The 19,105-nt window shown below is 45.3% G+C and overlaps 1 protein-coding gene across 1 annotated transcript in view; it reads left to right on the top strand.

Annotated features, from left to right (window-relative positions):
- The first annotated feature begins 3,112 nt into the window (after positions 1 to 3,112).
- Positions 3,113 to 19,105, top strand: part of LOC142885221 (solute carrier family 22 member 23-like) — a 33,967-nt gene continuing 17,974 nt past the window's right edge. Inside the window, exons 1-3 of the mRNA XM_076021469.1 lie at positions 3,113 to 3,657; positions 10,573 to 10,676; positions 10,794 to 10,948. Of these exons, the coding sequence (XP_075877584.1) occupies positions 3,202 to 3,657; positions 10,573 to 10,676; positions 10,794 to 10,948 (715 nt within the window). The 5' untranslated portion in view covers positions 3,113 to 3,201. The remainder of the gene's footprint in view (positions 3,658 to 10,572; positions 10,677 to 10,793; positions 10,949 to 19,105) is intronic.

Below are 19,105 nucleotides of genomic sequence, written 5' to 3'. Positions count from 1 at the left end.
CGAAAAGGAACGAGAATAAACCCCAGAAAATATTCATTTGTAATTACTGCCAGACACAGGCTAAAAAAACACAAAAGTGCTGTGACCTCTTTTGCCAGCAGGGGTCAGACATGTGTAAGAAGACGCTGAGGTCTTTGTTCTCGAGGTAAACGCCCAGTGACGAAATATAAAATGCTTTAACCTTAAATTTCGATTTTAAATGCGATGGAGATGCGCAATCATTTAAGATATGCATTTCTTTCGAAGGTAATTCGGGAGGCTAAGCTCACAATAACTTCAGGTCCAATATATATTACTGTAGCATTTTTCAATTTCAAATTATTAAAATAAAGCAACAACCAAAAAATAGAAATACCCCAAATAGTTTACCTTTTAGCTGTGCAGAAGGTTAAAGACGGTGCAGATGGATCTTTCATTTAACACCTCAACCGCAACAATTAACACATGCACTTGCACATTATGGCCACAAGGGTGAGGCATTGCTAAATATAATGTAGTTACTGCAGATGAAGAGGCACTCGGTAATCACGTGGTCCACATGAATATTGGCTGTCACGTTTGTGTAAACCATCACAGATCGCCTCTTTGTTGCCAGGGAATTCGTCCGGGACATTCATTCCTCTTTGGGCATCTCCAATCCTACTCACTGACAGCTATGACACAGAGAGTCCATGCATATGTCACCACAAGCATGTGTAAGATGAGAATGATTAAAAGGCTGGGATTAAATGGAATCTGCAATTAATAGAGTCACATGACAAAAGGACTTTTTTGCTGTTTAAATCATGGTCTCTTAACTGACATCAAAACCACAAAAAGTAGCGGTTTAACGTGAATATGCTTGCATTTGATTAAATGTATCAAAATGAAAGGGACTGCCAATTGTGACTCTATTATTAAGAATGAATTCTATATTTATAAATAATAATCACCATTGGATAATTATTAAACACAAAGAATTTCCTGCCGCATATGCTGCATCACCCATAAATAATATTTTAAAAATACAGTGTATGTTGTTGCACACCAGACCAAAATTCAACCACCCATCCATCCATCCATCAATCAATGCATCCACCCTTCCTCCTGCACTCAAGGTCGCGGTGATATGCTTGAGCCTATCCAGCTGTCATGGGGCGAAAGCAGGTTACACCCTGAACAAGTCGCCAGTTCATCATAGGGCGACATAGAAAGACAAACACAGACATACACCCATTCACACCCACACATGCATGGATAATTTATAGTTCCCATTTCGGAACTAGACCAACATGCAGCCTTTTAAAGTTCCTCCAGTCGGAAGCAATCCAATAAAGTTTGGAATTTCTTGGAATAGAATGGAACTGTGAGTTTCAGGGTCTCTGGAGGATCAATTGTGAGAAGGTGAAGGTGGCCAAACAGCAGCGTACGCAGAAAATGAAATTTTGGGTGGGCCAGCGCAAAACTGGATGGGCCATTTTCCCAAGAAAAAATACTTTGAAGTAGGCTATTGACTACCACAGACTTAAAGTAAAATCAATTCTCTATTGTTTTAACTGGAACGCTGAGCCAGGTGAAAATCCGCTCGCGAAGCTAACTGTCAGAACAGGAGAAACCAACTTTTTCTACAGTTCTGCTGTTGCTACTGTTACTGACGTAGGATTGCACGGTGACCATTTATGGGATGGACTGAGCAAAGTCTCAGTTATGTCTCCTTATGGCAGTTTTAATAAAATTACAGTTTAAAAATAATCTGTTGGTTTTGTATTTACTTTTTATGAGTTCTAAAGTAAAAAGATAATAATAATGCATTTTTCTGAAACATGAATGGAAGACCCAGTGACTAACTTGGGCGGCACTGTCCCGTCCATGTCCATTACAACAACAATTGGCAACAGTGTTGGCACCAAAGGACCAATGATGGGTTTATCAGGGATGACGGCGGCACAACGGTCAACAGGTTTCTGTCGGCTCATTGCCACTTGATAAATTTTACACACACTGAATGCAGGAGTAAGTTTGTGCGTACATAGTTACCTGTAAAGGAAGCTGATACAATACTGCATGTCTGGTTTTCAGTGTGTTGGGTTTCGCCAGCTTCAGGGATGACCTGCACCAGTAATTGGCCACAAAGTAACAGTTTCAGCTACCTGACTATTTTTCAGTAGATTTTAAATTGTGATTTATTTATTTATTTTTTAATTCACATAAAGTCGACTTTGTTACGTTTGCTTCTGGTAGCACACGATTGGAATTTAAAATTGTACTTTAGAGCGTTAGATGATGATAAACACCTGACCTGTCTTTGCTATTTGTTGTAATTTCTCTAAAATACGATATGCTCTCATGGTGGGTGGGGCAGTGGAAGACCCTCCCACCTATACCTTCTAAGTTTTACCTAAAGCAGGTAGGCCTGAAAAGGGTCTCCTCGTAATTCGATGTTTAAGAAATGTGTATGTATTTAGGCTAAATATGGAAGGGGGAAAAAACAGCCGGCGTCGCTTATTTTATTTTAATTTTTAATTACGCCTTTACAGTTTAAAATTGTTTGTATTGTTTGGTTGATAAACGGGTTCGTACAGCACTATTTCATATATGAGCTCGTGTGATTAGAAATGGTTTGGTTGGGGGCATTTTATGCGTGACAACAACACATGTGGTGAATTGAACTGGCTTACATGAGGAACAGCGAGCCCCGGGCTAGCTTGCTTTCTCACGGACGAGCCGCAGTTCCCTACCAGGTGTTGACTTTTACAGGTAGCCATATTGTGCTCGTCAACACCACCACCGTCTTGTGGGCAGGTGTGTTACCTGTGGCTGCAACAGGAAACACCTCGGCCTTGCCGGGAGCTGCTCCGCCACCCACCCGTCAGAAAGGCAATCGTTTTCCTCGTCGCAATGACGGTCCCCGTTCGACGCGAGCTGCCGCCTTTGTTGCTATTTCGGATTGACTAGCGGCCAACCGCACGCCGGCAGGCGGAGGGGCGCTGTCTTCCACATGAGGAAGAGGGGCGTTTTACTTCCATTCCACCGACTGACTGACTGACTTGCGCAGGGCTTTCACCGCCGGCGCTGGTGGTGGGGGGGCACTGACGCATTGTGGAGTCTGTCGACGGAGGGACGGAGGAGGGGGCGGCGGCGGTGGTGGGGGGGGTACCAGAGCTCTGCGAGCCCGGACACCGCCGCGCACACACACAGGAGGCATCCACCGGCGAGAGCGCGATGGCCGTGGTGCAGCTCGACACGGAGGAGCGGCAGCCGGAGAACGGCTTCGTGTCGCCCGAGACCACGTCGTCGTCGCCGGGGGTGCTGACACGCGTCGACCAGGACGTGCTGCCGTTCCTCGGGGGATTCGGGAAGTACCAGAGACAGCTGATCGCGCTGACATGGATCCCGGCGTTGTTCATCGGGTTCAGCCAGTACTCGGACAATTTCCTCCTCGCCCAGCCGAACAACACATGCGTGCGGCCGCTTGCCAACGCCAGCGAATGGCCCGCGGCCCCCTCGTCGCTGCTGGACGGTGCGAGGAACATGAGCGCGCCGCCGCTGCTGCCGGCTCACGTCCACGCCAACAGGAGTCACCGCGGCGGCCACAACGACTCGAGCCGCCTGCAGTGTGCCTGCAGCGAGTGGACGTTCGAGCTGCACACGGGACTCGTGCGGAATGTTGTTACCAAGGTGAGCGGTCAATTTGTTTGATTTTATTTCTGTATGGTATTTTTATTTTATTTGGATACGCTGCATCCTGTGCATCATGTCCATGTGATGGGACACCGCCTCCCTCCACACCCACCATCTGCTGTAATCCCCTTTGGATCGATTTACGTTAGTGAGAGTGGGGCAGAGGGGCACTTATGAACACTTAACCCAGCATCTGTTTTTGTTTTAAATATATATAAATAAACAAATCTCTGCAAAGCTGCACCCACCATGCTCATACTGATGCCTCCAAATTGTTCTTGGAGGATTCGGTGACGATTAATTCGTCCTTCATTCGCAGCCGAGCATCTATAAATGCCACCATGATCCATATTTAAGCAGAGATGGCAAGATTAGACCTGAGGGAGGTGATGGCCTGCGTCGTGCGTGCCCACGGTGAATCATGGCAAAGAATAGGATTATAAAGTGTGAGTGATCCCACCGGGTTGCCAGTGCATCTGCAAGGTGTGGTGGGGTTTTGCCCCAGTGGACGTAGATGTAGAATGTTGAAAACCTTTGATTTAGACCAAAGGTCATGAGTGCACTTACAGCCATCTCATCCCTGACTAAACATCGCCCGCCATATGCTGGCCCTAACCAAACACTGCTCAGATAGGCCTCTGACTCTCATTTTGGACACTCTTTGTGGGACATCACGTCCCGCGAGGAGTCTGTGTCACAACACTCACAACACAACCCTCGCCATGGATATTCCTGTCAGCACAGGCTGAGCCGAGAAGGCAGCACAGCCTCAAGCTATCATAGTTTGGTCTGCTACCTGTAGTAGGAAAGGTCTCTTTATGTCTCGCAACCCTCTTCGCCTCCTATTTCTACTTGAGGATACTGCAGGCATTTCAAGTTGTTTGTTTTTTTCCATTTTGCTTAATGAAAAACTTTGTTCCATTCGAGGTGCCTTGAGTAGCCTTCACTGGACGTGGATATGGATAGCAAAGTCTGGTAATGAACTGACAGACCGATCCTTTGTAATACACGCCCTATGTCAACGTGTAGGGATGTGGTTTACATGTATCTGTGTGCTTACTGGGAATCTAAAAACAGTTTGTCCCTGTTAGGTAAGTGGGAATGAACCAAAGTTTGCAGTATGAATACAGCCTGTCCTGCTGTCATGCTGGTGTCTTCGTCACCCCCCGTAAATACCCATTTCTGTTGCCCTCGCACGCATACACAGAAGGCCATGTTGACACTAGCACCACCACTGGTGTACTGTGAGGGTAACAAACCCAAGCAGTTTGGTGGAAGTGTCTGCCTGTGCTCTTCCTCTCTGACCTTTGCAGTCCACTTTTCTGACAAGGACACCAGAGGAAGGAATCAAGGTGGACGAGGAGGGAGCCAAAAATCCATCGGGGTCTTTCCTCCCAGTCGTCTGCAGCTGCGACAGGCCGACTCTCGCTCGTCCCAAGGCCTCTTTTTCTGCTCCACAGTGTGGAAAGTCAGATGTGACACAATGGCAGGAAGTGATGACTTGGCATTTCTTCTTCATTTGGAACGCACAGGCATAGGCCTCCCTACGACTTGGCTCGGCTGTCTGTGACGTCTCCGTCGCTGAATGGCAGGCCAAGCATGCCAGCACCGGGTGCCTCGGTCACATTCTGAACCCTTTGACTGCGCGCTCACCATTTATAAATCGTGGAACGGTTTATTAAGCTGTTTCACTGTAAAATGTTCGACCACAGATAAACAGGCTGGGCAGACTTTGAAGGAAGCAAAATATAGTGCTAGTGAATGATTGGAAGTTGTAAATGTGGAAGCCCATGCAAGCTGAGTCTGAGCTCATCTAGGGGTGCAATACCATTGGACCGCTTAAAACATGAGCTTGTGTGATTATGGTGTCTCCGCCACCCATCCTACTCAGCTCCCATTCGGTTGGAAGAGCAGCTACATACCTCGGCTACAGCAGGGGCTGGGGATACTCCTCAGTGCAGAGATTAACCTTTACGCTGACCTCTGTCGGAGTCTAGCTCCTGATTAGAGATCCAAGCCAGATGCCAAGTACCAGGTACTGACAACCTCCAGAAGTTGAACATAGTGTACATTTCTGTAGTAACTGAGTATCTGTTTTTAGTATTTTTCGCTGTAACAGAGAAAAGTCTCAAATCCCTATTGTCCACACTGATGTCATCAGGCTTCTGGCCTGCTAAAAGTATGTAAAAGTTTTTGATCAAATTACAAAGAAAACAATCTCAGTTAAACTGAAAAAGTTTCAAGCAGCTTTTTTGGCTAGATGGTATTTTGATTAACCACAATTATCCTGTAATTAATCATTCACATGATTAACACAAAAATGACACACTTTTGAAACCAAACATTTATTTTGCCTTTAGACTACAGGAGAACAAACATTCTGCAGTCCTCCCCTCCCCCCAAAATATCAAATACTACATTTAGTTAAAGATTAGATTGTAACGTGATTAAAATGAACATGCTTCCTCATCAAGTATGTTAGTCTCTTTTTGGTTTAAAACCTGATTGTTGCTTTGTTGTACACTGTGCATTACGTTTGAGCATTGTTTTGCACTGGTCATGAAGATATGCTGCAAAAACACATTAGTGTCAACACCCAAACCCGGTATCACCGAGCTTCGAGGTTGCACACCCATAGATCTGAAAGATGATACTGCAGTTGAACACCCATGCAGGCCTCTCTGCTCTGTGTCCCCGTGTACTATTTACCCAGCTGGATGGCTCCTTGCACAGACCCCAGATCAGTGTGGGACACTTTGAAATGATCTCAGCTGTCGAAAAGGCGACGACCCCGCCACAGATAGCCAGCCAGCACACAGTGTCGGCTACTCAGACGGGCTTGTGACCAATAGATAAAACTGTGTGGAGGCCTTTTGTGTGTGTGTGTGTGTGTGTGTGTGTGTGTGTGTGTGTGTGTGTGTGTGTGTGTGTGTGTGTGTGTGTGTGTGTGTGTGTGTGTGTGTGTGTGTGTGTTTGTGTGTGTGTGTGTGTGTGTGTGTGTGTGTGTGTGCAAACTTCAAGCATGTGTCTGATAAGGGGAGGTAACAGGGGTGTTTTCTCATAAGGAGGGGGGAGAAGTATGTGGTCTTTGACCCTTGGAAAAAGTTTCAGTTTATTTTGAATGTCTGCGTGATGGAATTTAAGTTGTAGGAGAGGGCCTCACTTGTGAGTTCATGACGCACCTCTGCTTAAAAATGCAGACACATGGCTTAATCTGAACTCTTTTGCACGTCATTTTCCCCAGGTTCAAAGAAAAGATTTTCCAAGTGTGGGAGCAAGCATTCTTCTTTGTGACTAAATCTTTCATGTCCATGTGTTGAAATGCAGTGCGCACATCAAAATCGTTCCGCAGTCAAGGCAATTCCACGAGAGGATACAATAAAAGCTCTTCAATGATCAATATTGTCAAAAAATATGATGCTCTACACCAATTGTTTTTTTACATGGGATATAGGCCCAAGTATATATATGTAGACAGATATCTGACAACACTTCGGCAAAGATGGAGGCTAAATGCTTCGGCCAACGGCCTGTAACACTTCCCACACAGCGACCCAGTAAGTGACCTCATGGTCTAACGTGACTACGAATTAAGTAACAATATGACAAACTTGCTGACTGATTGCTAAAATTATATTGACTGATGAAGCAAATCAACTCTGTGCAGTGCATTGCAGGGGGATTGAGCAATATGTTTCCCTGCCGTGACATGTTATGCCTTTGTCATCAAAAACAAAATTATACAAGAATGAAAAGGTGTCCCCTTTGCATTTTGCCATGGTTAAGCTCATTTGAATTTAGAACTTCAGAGGCCTGTCTTTCTCAAGACAAAAATGAGCAGTTTACTTATTCATGTTTTTCTCAATGCCTTTGTTTGGCTGCAGTAATCATGCTCATACAGTCACACACAATATCTCATGAAAAACCGCCCATTGCAGCCTCCAACACATCTGACAGCCACTGAAGCGGTTTCATTGTGGTTGTAAGACAGTTTTGAGATTCTCATTTTTACCATCCCTTAAATTTAGCCCTTTTGGTCACGAGCTCATGTCTCCATTCATAATAACACCACGTCATCTGTAATATGTAATTGCTTTGTCTGTTCCTGTTATTTAAATCCATCTCTTTCATTCTCAGTGCAAACTTCCACAGTGTAATATTTTAAGCTCTTTAAGGAGACAGCGATGCTGAGTCTTGCACCTGGCAGCAGAAGGAGTCTGATAAGCACTCTTTGTTGCTGGGCAGTAACTATGCAGCAGTTTCTTGGTTTCCCTCACTCCCGCTGTTAAAGTGCCCATTATTATATCGTCATTGTGAAGTTAAAATTGTGTCCTGAGCATTTGCCATGGGGTTTGCAGGTTTCAGTATTATAGAACTTTCCTTTTAGAAGAGAACTTTCTTTTGAAGTTCTTTATCACCAGGAAGGCCATTCCGCCTAGGTAGCTTTAGCTTGAACTTGTGTGTTCTATGCTTTTTTTTCTGATAACATCCGTGACATTTATCTTCCTCTTACCATTCTCGTTTCTAGAGGGGATTTGCCATTTGCTGTGGAAAAAGGTGTTCCAGACACACCATCACAGTAACATTGTGATAAATGTGAGAAAATAGCGTTCACATATACTAATATACCAATCACATGACAGTGACACAATGCATTTAGACAAGTAGACGCAGTGGAGACGACTTCTTGAAGTTCAAAGTGATCAGAATGACGCATCAGAAAGCAGGCCGAATATTTTTAGATTCAAGTGACTTTGAACGTGGTGAACATGGTTGTTGGTGGCAGACGGACTGCAGGTCTGAGTGTTTCACAAACTGCTGATCTACAGGAATTTTCACCACATCACAACCATCTCTCGGTTTTGCAGAGAGTGGTCCCAAAAAGACGAAATATCTAGCAAGAGGAAAGGGAGCGGAGAGACTCACAGACAAGCGAAATGCCCTTGAACGCACCTGATCTGCGTATTTCTCTTTCACGTCTCACATTTTCGGCTCCCACATTTTGTAATCTGCAGTTGTAGCCCCTTCCCTCTCCTTGTCCTAATTGGCCCCCAACCCAGCATTCCCGTCCGCTCTGCAGTTCAACGAGTGCAGAAATCCTGGAGCTGTATTTCAAGAGTATCCTGGTTAATGAGGCTCGCGGGTGCCCGCCAATCAGTGGTGGCCGCTCACTCGTCTGCGAGAGGTCGGGCAGACGCCCTGGGGATTCTGTCTGACTCGCTCATGGCCCCTCATTGTCCTGCAGTTTTTGCCGGCTAATAGATTTATACACGTCCAAGCCCCGCTCCACACACTCACGGCGATTCATTTCTCCTAATGAGCGACAATGGCGAGGGAATGCCTGGAAGGGATAACGGGGGCATACCAGTCAGAGCAGCACGGATCTGACTCATGCTTGAGGATGGATGGCCGGGATTCTCCTCGCTGTTGCTGCTGCTGCTCCATATCCCTCTCCCTCATGCTGTTAGCGGTGTGGAGAGCCACTCACGGAGCTGTGTGGGAGTATTGTCTCAGACAGAGGAAAAAAACCACGTCAATAATGCATGGCAATGGGTTCTTTTTAAGTAAACCACACTCGTGATCAGAATGTACTGCACCTATACCCATATGGTCTCACGTACTTAAACTGCACTCAGCTGGTTTTTGTGCCACACTGCTGCGTAAGGCTTGGCGTGTGACCCGTAAATGCACAAACGCTGGCATTTTTGGGTCGCCCCTGCGCTCTGCACGACTTACCGGACCGTCATCCGGCTCCGGCTGTTCTCTGTGTAAACGCCGAGTCGGCATACTCACTGCCGGGGCAGTCTCAGCTTCTCTCTAAACAGCCCTCAGACTGAGGTGAGCAAACAAGTTCCTGTTGCACAATCTGAAAATGTCCCCCCCCTCTCTCTGCTGACATCGATACTGAAACCATGAATGAGTGGCATGCCTGGATCATGTGACGACCGCCAGGCCCGGGGTCATCGCGTACTCTTTCATTCTGGATAGGTTGCTAACTGTTGAGAGGAAATGATACAATCTGACAATGTGTTATTTTCCAACATAGGGCTATCACAATAAGAATAATCTTGTTCTTGATTTGATACAGATATGACATTTCTATGTGTGTGATAAATCAAAGAAGCTTTGTTTACAGTGTAGACGAGGCACAGCTGAGGTTAGTATGTGTCAGCCCTCCCCACTGGCTTTGCACCTGGCAGGGCCACCACGCCCCTGTGTGCCTCATCCCCACTGTTTGTCTCCGCAGAGACAGCTGGGAAGCATATGGTGCCAAAAAATGACCCGATTATCCACGTAGAGGAGAGAGGGGGTGAGGGGGAAAGGGGATCCTCTTTCTTCCCAATAATCTCAGCCTGAGTGTTTGATTCCAAAGTTGTGATGAACATGAAGAGAATGTGAGAATGTGTTTACCAGAGCAGGAAAACTCCACTGTGTACGCTGGCCCTTGCTACTTACCCAGCATTAGTATTTTTCTATTAGTTGTAATACATTAGCTGCTAGTATAATAAGTATTTGCTTAATGAGCCTTAGAATTGAGCACGGACTGCGGCTTCTTTGTTTTCGGGTGACAGTTGAAATCGCATTTGTAAACAACTTTAGTTGTTTACAAATCTTTTCGTTTACAAATCAATTTCTTTTCGTAAGAAAATAATCCAAAAAGTGGTAGTAAAAAATAAAGTAACAAAAGCAACAATTTAGCTTTTTTCTGTTAGAATTAATATTATTTATTTTCTTTAAAAAAAGAAGAAGAAGAAAAAAACAAAAGAAATTCACTCTTTTAATCTTATTTGGATTGTGGTATCAGGGCCCCATAAATTAGACTGACCAAGTAAAATAAATAAAATACTTACGTCTTGAAATCTGCATAGTGCATGTCCCTGTGCTAACGGTGATGTTTCTTTGCCCCTACAGTGGAGTCTGGTGTGTGACTCAGCCTGGAAAGTCCACATTGCAAAGTTTTCCCTGTTGGTGGGCTCCATCTTTGGATACCTGGTGTTCGGTATCCTCGCTGACTGGTGAGATTTATTCATTTATTTGTTTTGAACAGTCTTAGAAAAATAAAGTGCTTATGCCGATGATGTTGTGTTGGCGTCAGAAAACCCCTCTCATCATTTTGAAATGTACATTCTCAGGTTCGGCCGCCACCCGGTGCTGATCATATCGGTGCTCTTCATGCTGGTGTTCGGTCTGACTGTGGCCTTCTCCGTCAACGTGCCCATGTTCAGCACCCTGCGCTTCTTTGAGGGCTTCTGCCTGGCAGGGATCATCCTCTCACTATATGTCCTCAGTAAGTCTCTCAGCTTTTTACGCTTTTCAATGCAAGATGAAGCGGCCTATGCTTGTGATGTTATGGATTGCAGCAATATAAAGGTGTCCCTGGAGCTTCTACAAGGTCGATGAATGTTTCGCTTCCAGTGGTTGGGGTATATGCAAATATTTGGGAGTGGGATTATAATTATGTATCGGGATTAGGAAATGTAGATTGAAGAACAAATGTGGAAGTAGAAAAAAACTTTTCTACTTTTTAGCAGAAACATGGTGCACAGATGGTCAGATGGTATTGTCAAATGTAATTTTATTTTGTACAATGTCAGCTGGCGCTTAAGTATGTATTAGTGCCATGTATTGTGATTGTTTTGTGTTCACCCTCTGTAAACCAAATTTCAGTGCTGTAACTAAAAAATACAGACTGTTTCTCAGTCACTTTTATTACCCATTGTGCTGGCTGTCTCTGCATGGAGCAACAGCACCATGCAGCAAACACTGTCCACTGAAAATTACTTCATACGGGCGGAGCCTTGGGTCCAAGCTATTTCAAATCCAGCTGTAGATTCTTTTGTGCTGAAGCTGTTATAGCAGGACTAGTTCAGATGGCTGAGAACCCATTCAGATCGCTGTAAGAGCACAAACATTGATTTGCTATGTTGATTGGCCCCACCCCATCACCACCACGCACTCCATAAGGTTCCGCCGCAGCGCTGGATCTAAGGGGAATGCAACCATCGTCCAAAGGCTTTGCCTCGGTTTCACGTAGTTGGGATTGTCTCCACGTCTTTGTGGAACACCCACGCAGTGCTGCTGCAGCTGGCTGACTGCGGCCATGCGTCAGGGCTCACCGGCTATGATCAGCGCAATGTGGACTCGCGTTCTGCTCAAGTCCGTTGCTGTGAGATGAAGGCAGAGAAGGGCTGGGAGAAGCAGACGGAGAGAAAGCTAGACGCAGGTTTCTCATTTCCAACGGTGGCTTGTGATTGGCTGGTGTAACAGCGGGACAGATGGACTGCCGTCAGTCTGAGACCCGACGTGCTACGAGAATCCAACCCGCGGAAAGATCAGTTCCACGTAGTCGGCAGCACACATCAGATTTGAGAGCAATTAAAGTCCAAGTTTGTCCAAGTTAACGCTGTCAGTGTGCCTTTTAAATTAAATGCTTGTCTGCTCGCTGCGGTAAATGTGAAATGTAAAATTGAGTTTGCCAATCTTTTCATCGTTGAATAGCACACATGGTTTCTGTGCACGATGCTTCGTGACTTATTTCTGTCCAGTTGTGTTTGCTGTGTTGTAAAGAATCACTCACCCTCAAAGGGCTTTTGGCACATGATCAGTTGTCATGCAAGTATTTTCCTCCTACGCTGATGGCGTTCTCCAAAGGCTGAGGTTGTTTTTTTTTGCTCGAGTCAGAAGTGCTGATAAAGAATGGCACAGCCGTAATGGTGCAGTGTAGCAGGACATGCAGGGCCATTCAGCGGTAACTCGATGATTTACGAGTTGGCCAGTTCGTTTTGGGCTGGAGAGTAAAGTGCAGCTCCTGTTTTTTAATGAGCAGCTTCCCCTGTGATGTTGTTAAGATATTGAAATTAAAAAAAAATGTACCAAGAATTGAAACATGAATGTTAAAAAATGACGAGCAAAAAGAAATGTATTATTTGTTATTTGAAAATATTATAATTTTACACATTAGATAGGGATTCAGCAAATTAAAGCAACACTTATCTATTTTTTTGCCATCCTAACCTGATTCAAAAATAATTAATTTAGAATTCACAGACAATTAACAAGAAAGAATGAAAATCCTTTTTGACAGAGGGTTTTGAAAGAGGGTGCTGGGGTTAGTTGAAACGCTATTTTCTGTGGAGGTGTTTCAAGTTGAGCTTTAAAACTCACTTTTTTTTTACTCTGAACTTTTCGAAGAAAACTCTTCACTATCGTAGCAATCCTCCCAATTCTTGTCCTCTCATCATCTCACAGAGGACGTGCTCATTGAAAACCAGCCTCACACCATCTTCGGGCTTTCCTCCTCACCACCAGAGTTACTAATCATTGTTGCGCTGACCTCCCGTGCGTTACTGAAGCAAACGCTGTCGCCGGTGTAACTTCTCATTACCGTGCGACTACCCGCCTGCTCACCCTTGCGGTGAACTCTTTAATTTTGATTTAGCGCTGTGTCCCTTCCCTAAGATTTTAAATCCCCTGCATTTGCAAATCAATAATGTAGAGTATCACAGTCGGCCGTTTTCTCACACGAACCCCCTTCGGATGGTTGATGTGACCTTCTCTTTGAACGCTAAAGCGTTCAGTTTTGAGGGGAGGGATCGAGAAGACATCGGCACTGGGCCGCAAAAACGCCGGTGTTGACTGCAGATTCTTAAAGGACCATTTGGCCCGAAGTAATTGAGGAGTGCTGAGGGAGGCCCGCTAATGGAGAGGGAAGGGGATGGTGAGTGGGAGGGAGGGAGGGGAGGAAGCGGTGGAGGAAGGGGCCCCCGCTGTCCTTGTCCTTCCAATTGGCCCGACGCTGTAAAGCCTAAAGCTTTTGCCATGCTCCCAAAATAGAAGGGCCATTTTGCAGGCCCCTGGGAACACAAAGGGAAGAGGGCGGGGACAGCGGGAGGCAAAAAGGTTGGACCTAAGCCTGTACAGTATGGTGTCGTATTCAATTTTAATAATGTTGACATCTGGATCCATTGTTCTTATAATTTGCCTTGAGATTTATGGTCCAGTAAATCAACGGTTCTCAAGATAGCAGGAAAAAAACTAACAAAAAAACAACAACACACACACACACACGCACACACACACACACTCACACAGGACCCCTTGGGGTCAGGATTGCTGCTTATTTGATTAGATTATTAAGATTTAGTATTAAGCCAATAAACTCCAAAGCTGGATATTTCCAGTATAATCAGGGATGACAAATTCTTGGCACAAGGGAAACTTTTGAGATGGACACATGGATTTTTTTTTTCTTTTTTTTTTTTTGATTTCTAAATACCGTTTGAAGAAGGCAGAACCAATCGGGTGTTTTCCAATCCCGTGCTCCTCCATTGACCTCAGGCTGGCACGGCCTTGCAAGTGTTTCACGGCAACAACGAGGATGTGAGTGTGTCTGACGTTTAAGTCGGAGGGAAGCAGCAGGAAGTCCGAGCAGTCGGGCAGCATTCCACAATGCCTGTGTGTCGAGAGTCCAATTATCGTGAGTCAGAACAGAACGTTGTGTTTTTTCCGCCTATGTCTTCCTTCCCTCGTTTGCTCCCCCTTCCTTGGAAGTTCAAACCGCCCCACCCACACCCGCCACCCCCCGTTTTTCAGCTTCCTCGACGAGTCCCCAACTGTCACCAATGATTTGGTTTTCTGAACACGATGGTTTATCCAAATTTGCAGGTCGTGCGGTAGAATGTCAGATTGCAATCTTTGGTTTGTGCACTGTAAATCATCGCTCCAGGAATGTCATGTTGTCATCTTGTCCCTCGGGGCATTTGTTGTAATCAGTGTTGGATGTTGATCCATAGGCTTCACAAAAAGAATAAGCTCTGAAATGTAGCTTCCTTTTCATGCAGATTGAAACACTAGCTGTGTTTCCATTATCCCTACAATTACGCAAAACTGAAATATTGCAATAAAAAACTGATAATGGAAATGCCTACACTTCGTAAAAACCCCACAAATATCGCTAAGAGGTTTTTATGCTCTCTTGAGGTAGTTTTCCAGACGTATCGATATAAAGGTAAATCGCAAAAGTGTCATGGGAACACTTTTATCGCATTTACATGTCACTGGACGTGATGTAGGGAGTCATGTGACTAGTTCACTTCAAGTGAAAATGCCGCTTCACGTTTAGATGGAGGAGGAGACGGAATTTTTACAAGTAATCAAAGAGAAAAATTTAACAACAATTTTTGACAGCAAACAAACTTAGACAAAACAAAGCAAACACAATCCTTGGGGCTTATGTGCTTCTGCGCTTCGCACCATTCAATGGAAACACCTGCAAATCACAATTATACTTTGTCGAAATTTTGGAAATATTGCTTTTATTTTGTGAAAAACTGTCATGGAAACACAGCTACTGTGACGTGATCGTGGAATCTGGTCAGCCTGTTCATGAGGTCCATTTCCTGGTCTCAGCCAACGTGGGTTCTTTTGCAATACCAGGATAGCGATCCTTCAATCAGAGATGGTAAAGTTCAACCGTGAGAATATAAACACCTCTCCCGTCTGCCGCTGCTCCCACATTCAACATCCAACTGCTCATTTGCAACTCAGTAATCTTTTTTCTTTCCCCAACTGCAGCCCTCTTGTAGCTGAAGTCGACCTGCTGCTGGTGTGTCCTGAGCCTGACCGCCTCTTGTTTGGCCTTTCTTATTATTTGTGTAGGTTTTCGGTCCCGCAGTAACTGCCCGCCCTTATTTCTGCGCACACGTCTCCTTGGTCGCTCACTGTTTATCCTGCAGCCACTCTCTTATTGACCAAACTCTCTGAGAGCGCATTACCGGAACAAATCCATTTTTCCCCCTCTCCTTGGTGTGCGTGTCTTCCTTGAGCATAAAAGCTGGCTGGCTGCCTGCTAAGAGGCCGCGGAAGCCCGTTGCACCTATTAGCAGCGGCCTTCTGACGTGCGTCATGTGACATTTCTGCGCCGAAACGCTGTGGACCACATGACACTCCATTGTGGCTCCCTTTGTTTGCCACCGCTTACAAAGGAACGCACCAGCCTCTGTGCTCTGTTTGCACTGGAGATTTTGCACTAATCCCTTACCTTCCCCGACAGCACGCGTAAAATTAAGTCTCAGCTCGTAGGTTTTTGATGGCCGGTTGCAAGTGACTCCTACAGTCTCGATCTAGAGCAGCGATTTATGTTTTCTTTTTTCTACCTTGTGATCCTCCTTAATACAGGGTTGCACTAATTAGAATATACCTCCTTCCTGCTTCAGTGGGATCTCTTAGCGGGGAAGACATCCATCAGGAACTTTATTGAGTTTTCCAGGCGAACGGTGAGCCGCTTTGAGGAGCGCAGAGCAATTTGCGCCCGGCCACAATCCGTTCTGCCAGAGTGGCCTGTCGTAGTCGGGTCCAACATCGCTGATAGGATGTGACACTTATACGGTAACCGCCACACAGAGGCACAGAAAGGAAGGAGGATTGCTGGCGGAAACATTTAGGGGCAAATGGAAGCAAGGGTTTCGGATTTGAAAGTAGTGAATTGAAGGGCGCCGAGCCAACTGCTAGTCTTCAGGGAAGGAAGCGTTGCACAGGAAACTCATTGTTGTGGCCCAATGCTGTTTTAGAATTTGACCGAATACAGAGGGATCGCCAGATCTCTCTCCTGCTGCTCGCCTGCGGGAGAACTGCACAAAAGGGGCAAATGTGAACGGTGAAGTAACGTGATTAATTTGTATCTGAAGCTGCACAAAGAGAGAAAACAGAGCACACATGGATGGGCGTGTCTTCTCCAGTCCCCACACAGACAAGTACACAGTACACGTAGAAGTCAGTGAAGTCAATACAAAGTGTTTTTACTAAAATTAATACATTAGCCGATTAAATTGCATATAATGAAACGAGAGTGGGTAAAATACAACGAGAAAACACTGTAAAAAATTTGAGGAATTACAGTTTTATTAATGGGAAAAAATGATAATCGATGGGGGGCTTACAGTGGGGATGTCGTCGAAGGAAGCCCAGCTTTGAATGGAAATACAATGTACTTGTGCGGGGTTAGCATTGATGTACATCTGTCTAATTACAACCAAAGAACAAACTGTACACAACTCCCTCACGCAGAGGCACCAGGAAGCAGGATGTTTTGCTGAGAAAGACACCACCGTTGCAAAATCATTTTTCCTGTCAAACACTGAGCCCTTTCATATGGAAATTAGGCAAATGCATAGTTCTGGACTCACACGGACTCTGTGGTCTCTTGTACGGCGGAATGGAGTGTAGCAGCACCCATAGCTGTGGAAAGTCACCTGATGCTTGACGCCGCAGCCCTGCCGACTATTTGCAAACCTCTTTAGCAACACAGTGCCAGGCAGGACAAGCACGTGTGTGTGTGTGTGTGTGTGTGTGTGTGTGTGTGTGTGTGTGTGTGTGTGTGTGTGTGTGTGTGTGTGTGTGTGTGTGTGTGTGTGTGTGTGTGTGTGTGTGTGTGTGTGCGCTCAATACCTTACTCTGCACTCCACTTTGCTGAGTCATGTTAGCCAAACCACGCGGGGTGCATGCATGAGAGTGTTGGTCTCAGCTGGGGAAGAGGGGCAGTGGGCCAGTGAGCTTTTTGTTTACCCGGGTTGTGTTGTCCACCGAGGCTATTTTGCATCCAGAGTCAGATGCTTTTCTGAGACGCAGTCGGCTGTTCTACCTCCTCCACTCCCAGCTGCAGCAGGAAGCAGCAGCCTGAACAAAACTGTAGGTTGGATCGAAACGTAGTATGTAGTATGTGACACTGCCTGTTATAACAACTCTGTCCCAACACTGAGTGTGAAATAGAATTTCAACACGGTCAACATACGTGCCAGCCCGCATTGGTAATGTAGCAAAGATGGCTTTAGCTTGCTAGCAAGTCAACATGCAAGAGCATGTTAGAAGCAATCTTGTAAGCACACAGTGCATCTTTGCATTTCAGAGCATAGTTACCCATGATAAGATTAGTACACTATAAGGGTCCTGTGTTTAGGTCTACTAATCGGAGTATTCGATTCGCTTAATGGCCTCCTGTAATATTTACTCTAAGGGAACGTCCAAGAAATTAGTTTGCTTGCAGGAGGAGTTTGTACACACATCTTGACATCTCTGCGGCTTTTTATGTCTTAATCGGAGGAGGCAGGCCTGGACATGTGATGCGTTTGTGTGGTTGAGGGGAAACGGGGCATAGAGTAAGACAACGGAGATGTGGTGAGATCAGTGGAAAAATGGACCACATGATTCTTAGACAGACTTGTGAGTCATGAAGAGCTCCATGACTGTGAACTTTGACACACTTTGACATGGCAGTGGAAATTAGTGATTTTGATGTCGATGTCAACCACAAATCCAGGGGTTCTTATGACTTCTGGGAGTTTGAAGTGACTAAACCGTTTTTTGCTTTGTTTTTTCCAGGGTGGGGATGGTGGCTTCTATTTATTCACAATGTGTAAAAAAAAAAAATAAATAAGCTGACCTGACCTGAACTTGTTGTTGGTGGTAAATAAACGGAAAAGGCCCAACTGTGTTGACATTTCGGCATTAGACGGCACTGGCTGACACTATATGGTATTTCAGGTAGCTAAATTCAAAATGAAAGTAGGCACACACACTGACGGCCATATGTCCAGCAGAGACATCAGTAGGACGCCACTCGGACAGGAAACAGATGAAAGCTGTGTTGCAAAGCAGTGAGAGAAAAGAGGAGATGGACGTTAAATGTGCCACATATATGACGCCCCCAACACACAAACACACACCTTGCAACCAGCGTGTGTAAGTGTGATATCGCTCGCTGTTGTCACTCCCACCCTGTATTGACTGGGTGGGGAGTGTTTGCTGCAACTCCTTTTGTACACTTAATGTGCAGGCAGTGATCCAGGATACACACACGCATGCACGCACACACACACAGTGTTTGCTGAATCGTGTGCACTGGTAGTTTAGACAGCTCAAAAATTGCAGCAATGCTCTCTGATGCATATTTGGCTTCATAATGACAATTTAGTGATATGGAGATTAGTTAAAGCTTTCCTTTTTTAATGATGCAAATAATAGTTTTAGATTTATTTTTTCCTTTTTTGCCATAAATAGTAATTACACATTCATTAAGGTGTTAGTCGTTCATCGGAGCATCGTGTGAAACCAGTCCATTCAGGCACTAAAGATGATATAGAATGAATTATTAGTTATTAGTCATTAATATGGCACAGCAGATGAACATCCCAGTTTGTCACTGTGGCGTCAGAGTTCCTCTCGTTGTGCGTTGAGGTGCATTTCTCCTGCATGCACGCCAACATCAGAAAGACGAGAGCGCTCTGTGTTTATCTGTGTAAACTCGCTCTCTTTGTCCCCGTGTCGGATTCCTCTTCGCCGGCATATTGTGGCACATTGTTTATCTTTAAACTGCGCATGCTCCCAATGGATGTTGCTCAACCTGGCTTGGCCTGCGCAAGTCGGTGCCAGATCTAAAAAGCCCAGGTCG

The sequence above is a fragment of the Nelusetta ayraudi genome, unplaced genomic scaffold, assembly GCF_046127955.1.
Source record: "Nelusetta ayraudi isolate G7.1 ecotype Tasmania unplaced genomic scaffold, CSIRO-AGI_Nayr_v1 ptg000011l, whole genome shotgun sequence".
Classification (NCBI taxonomy): domain Eukaryota; kingdom Metazoa; phylum Chordata; class Actinopteri; order Tetraodontiformes; family Monacanthidae; genus Nelusetta; species Nelusetta ayraudi.
Note: the sequence above shows the minus strand (reverse complement) of the source record. Positions and strands in the feature narration are given on the sequence as shown.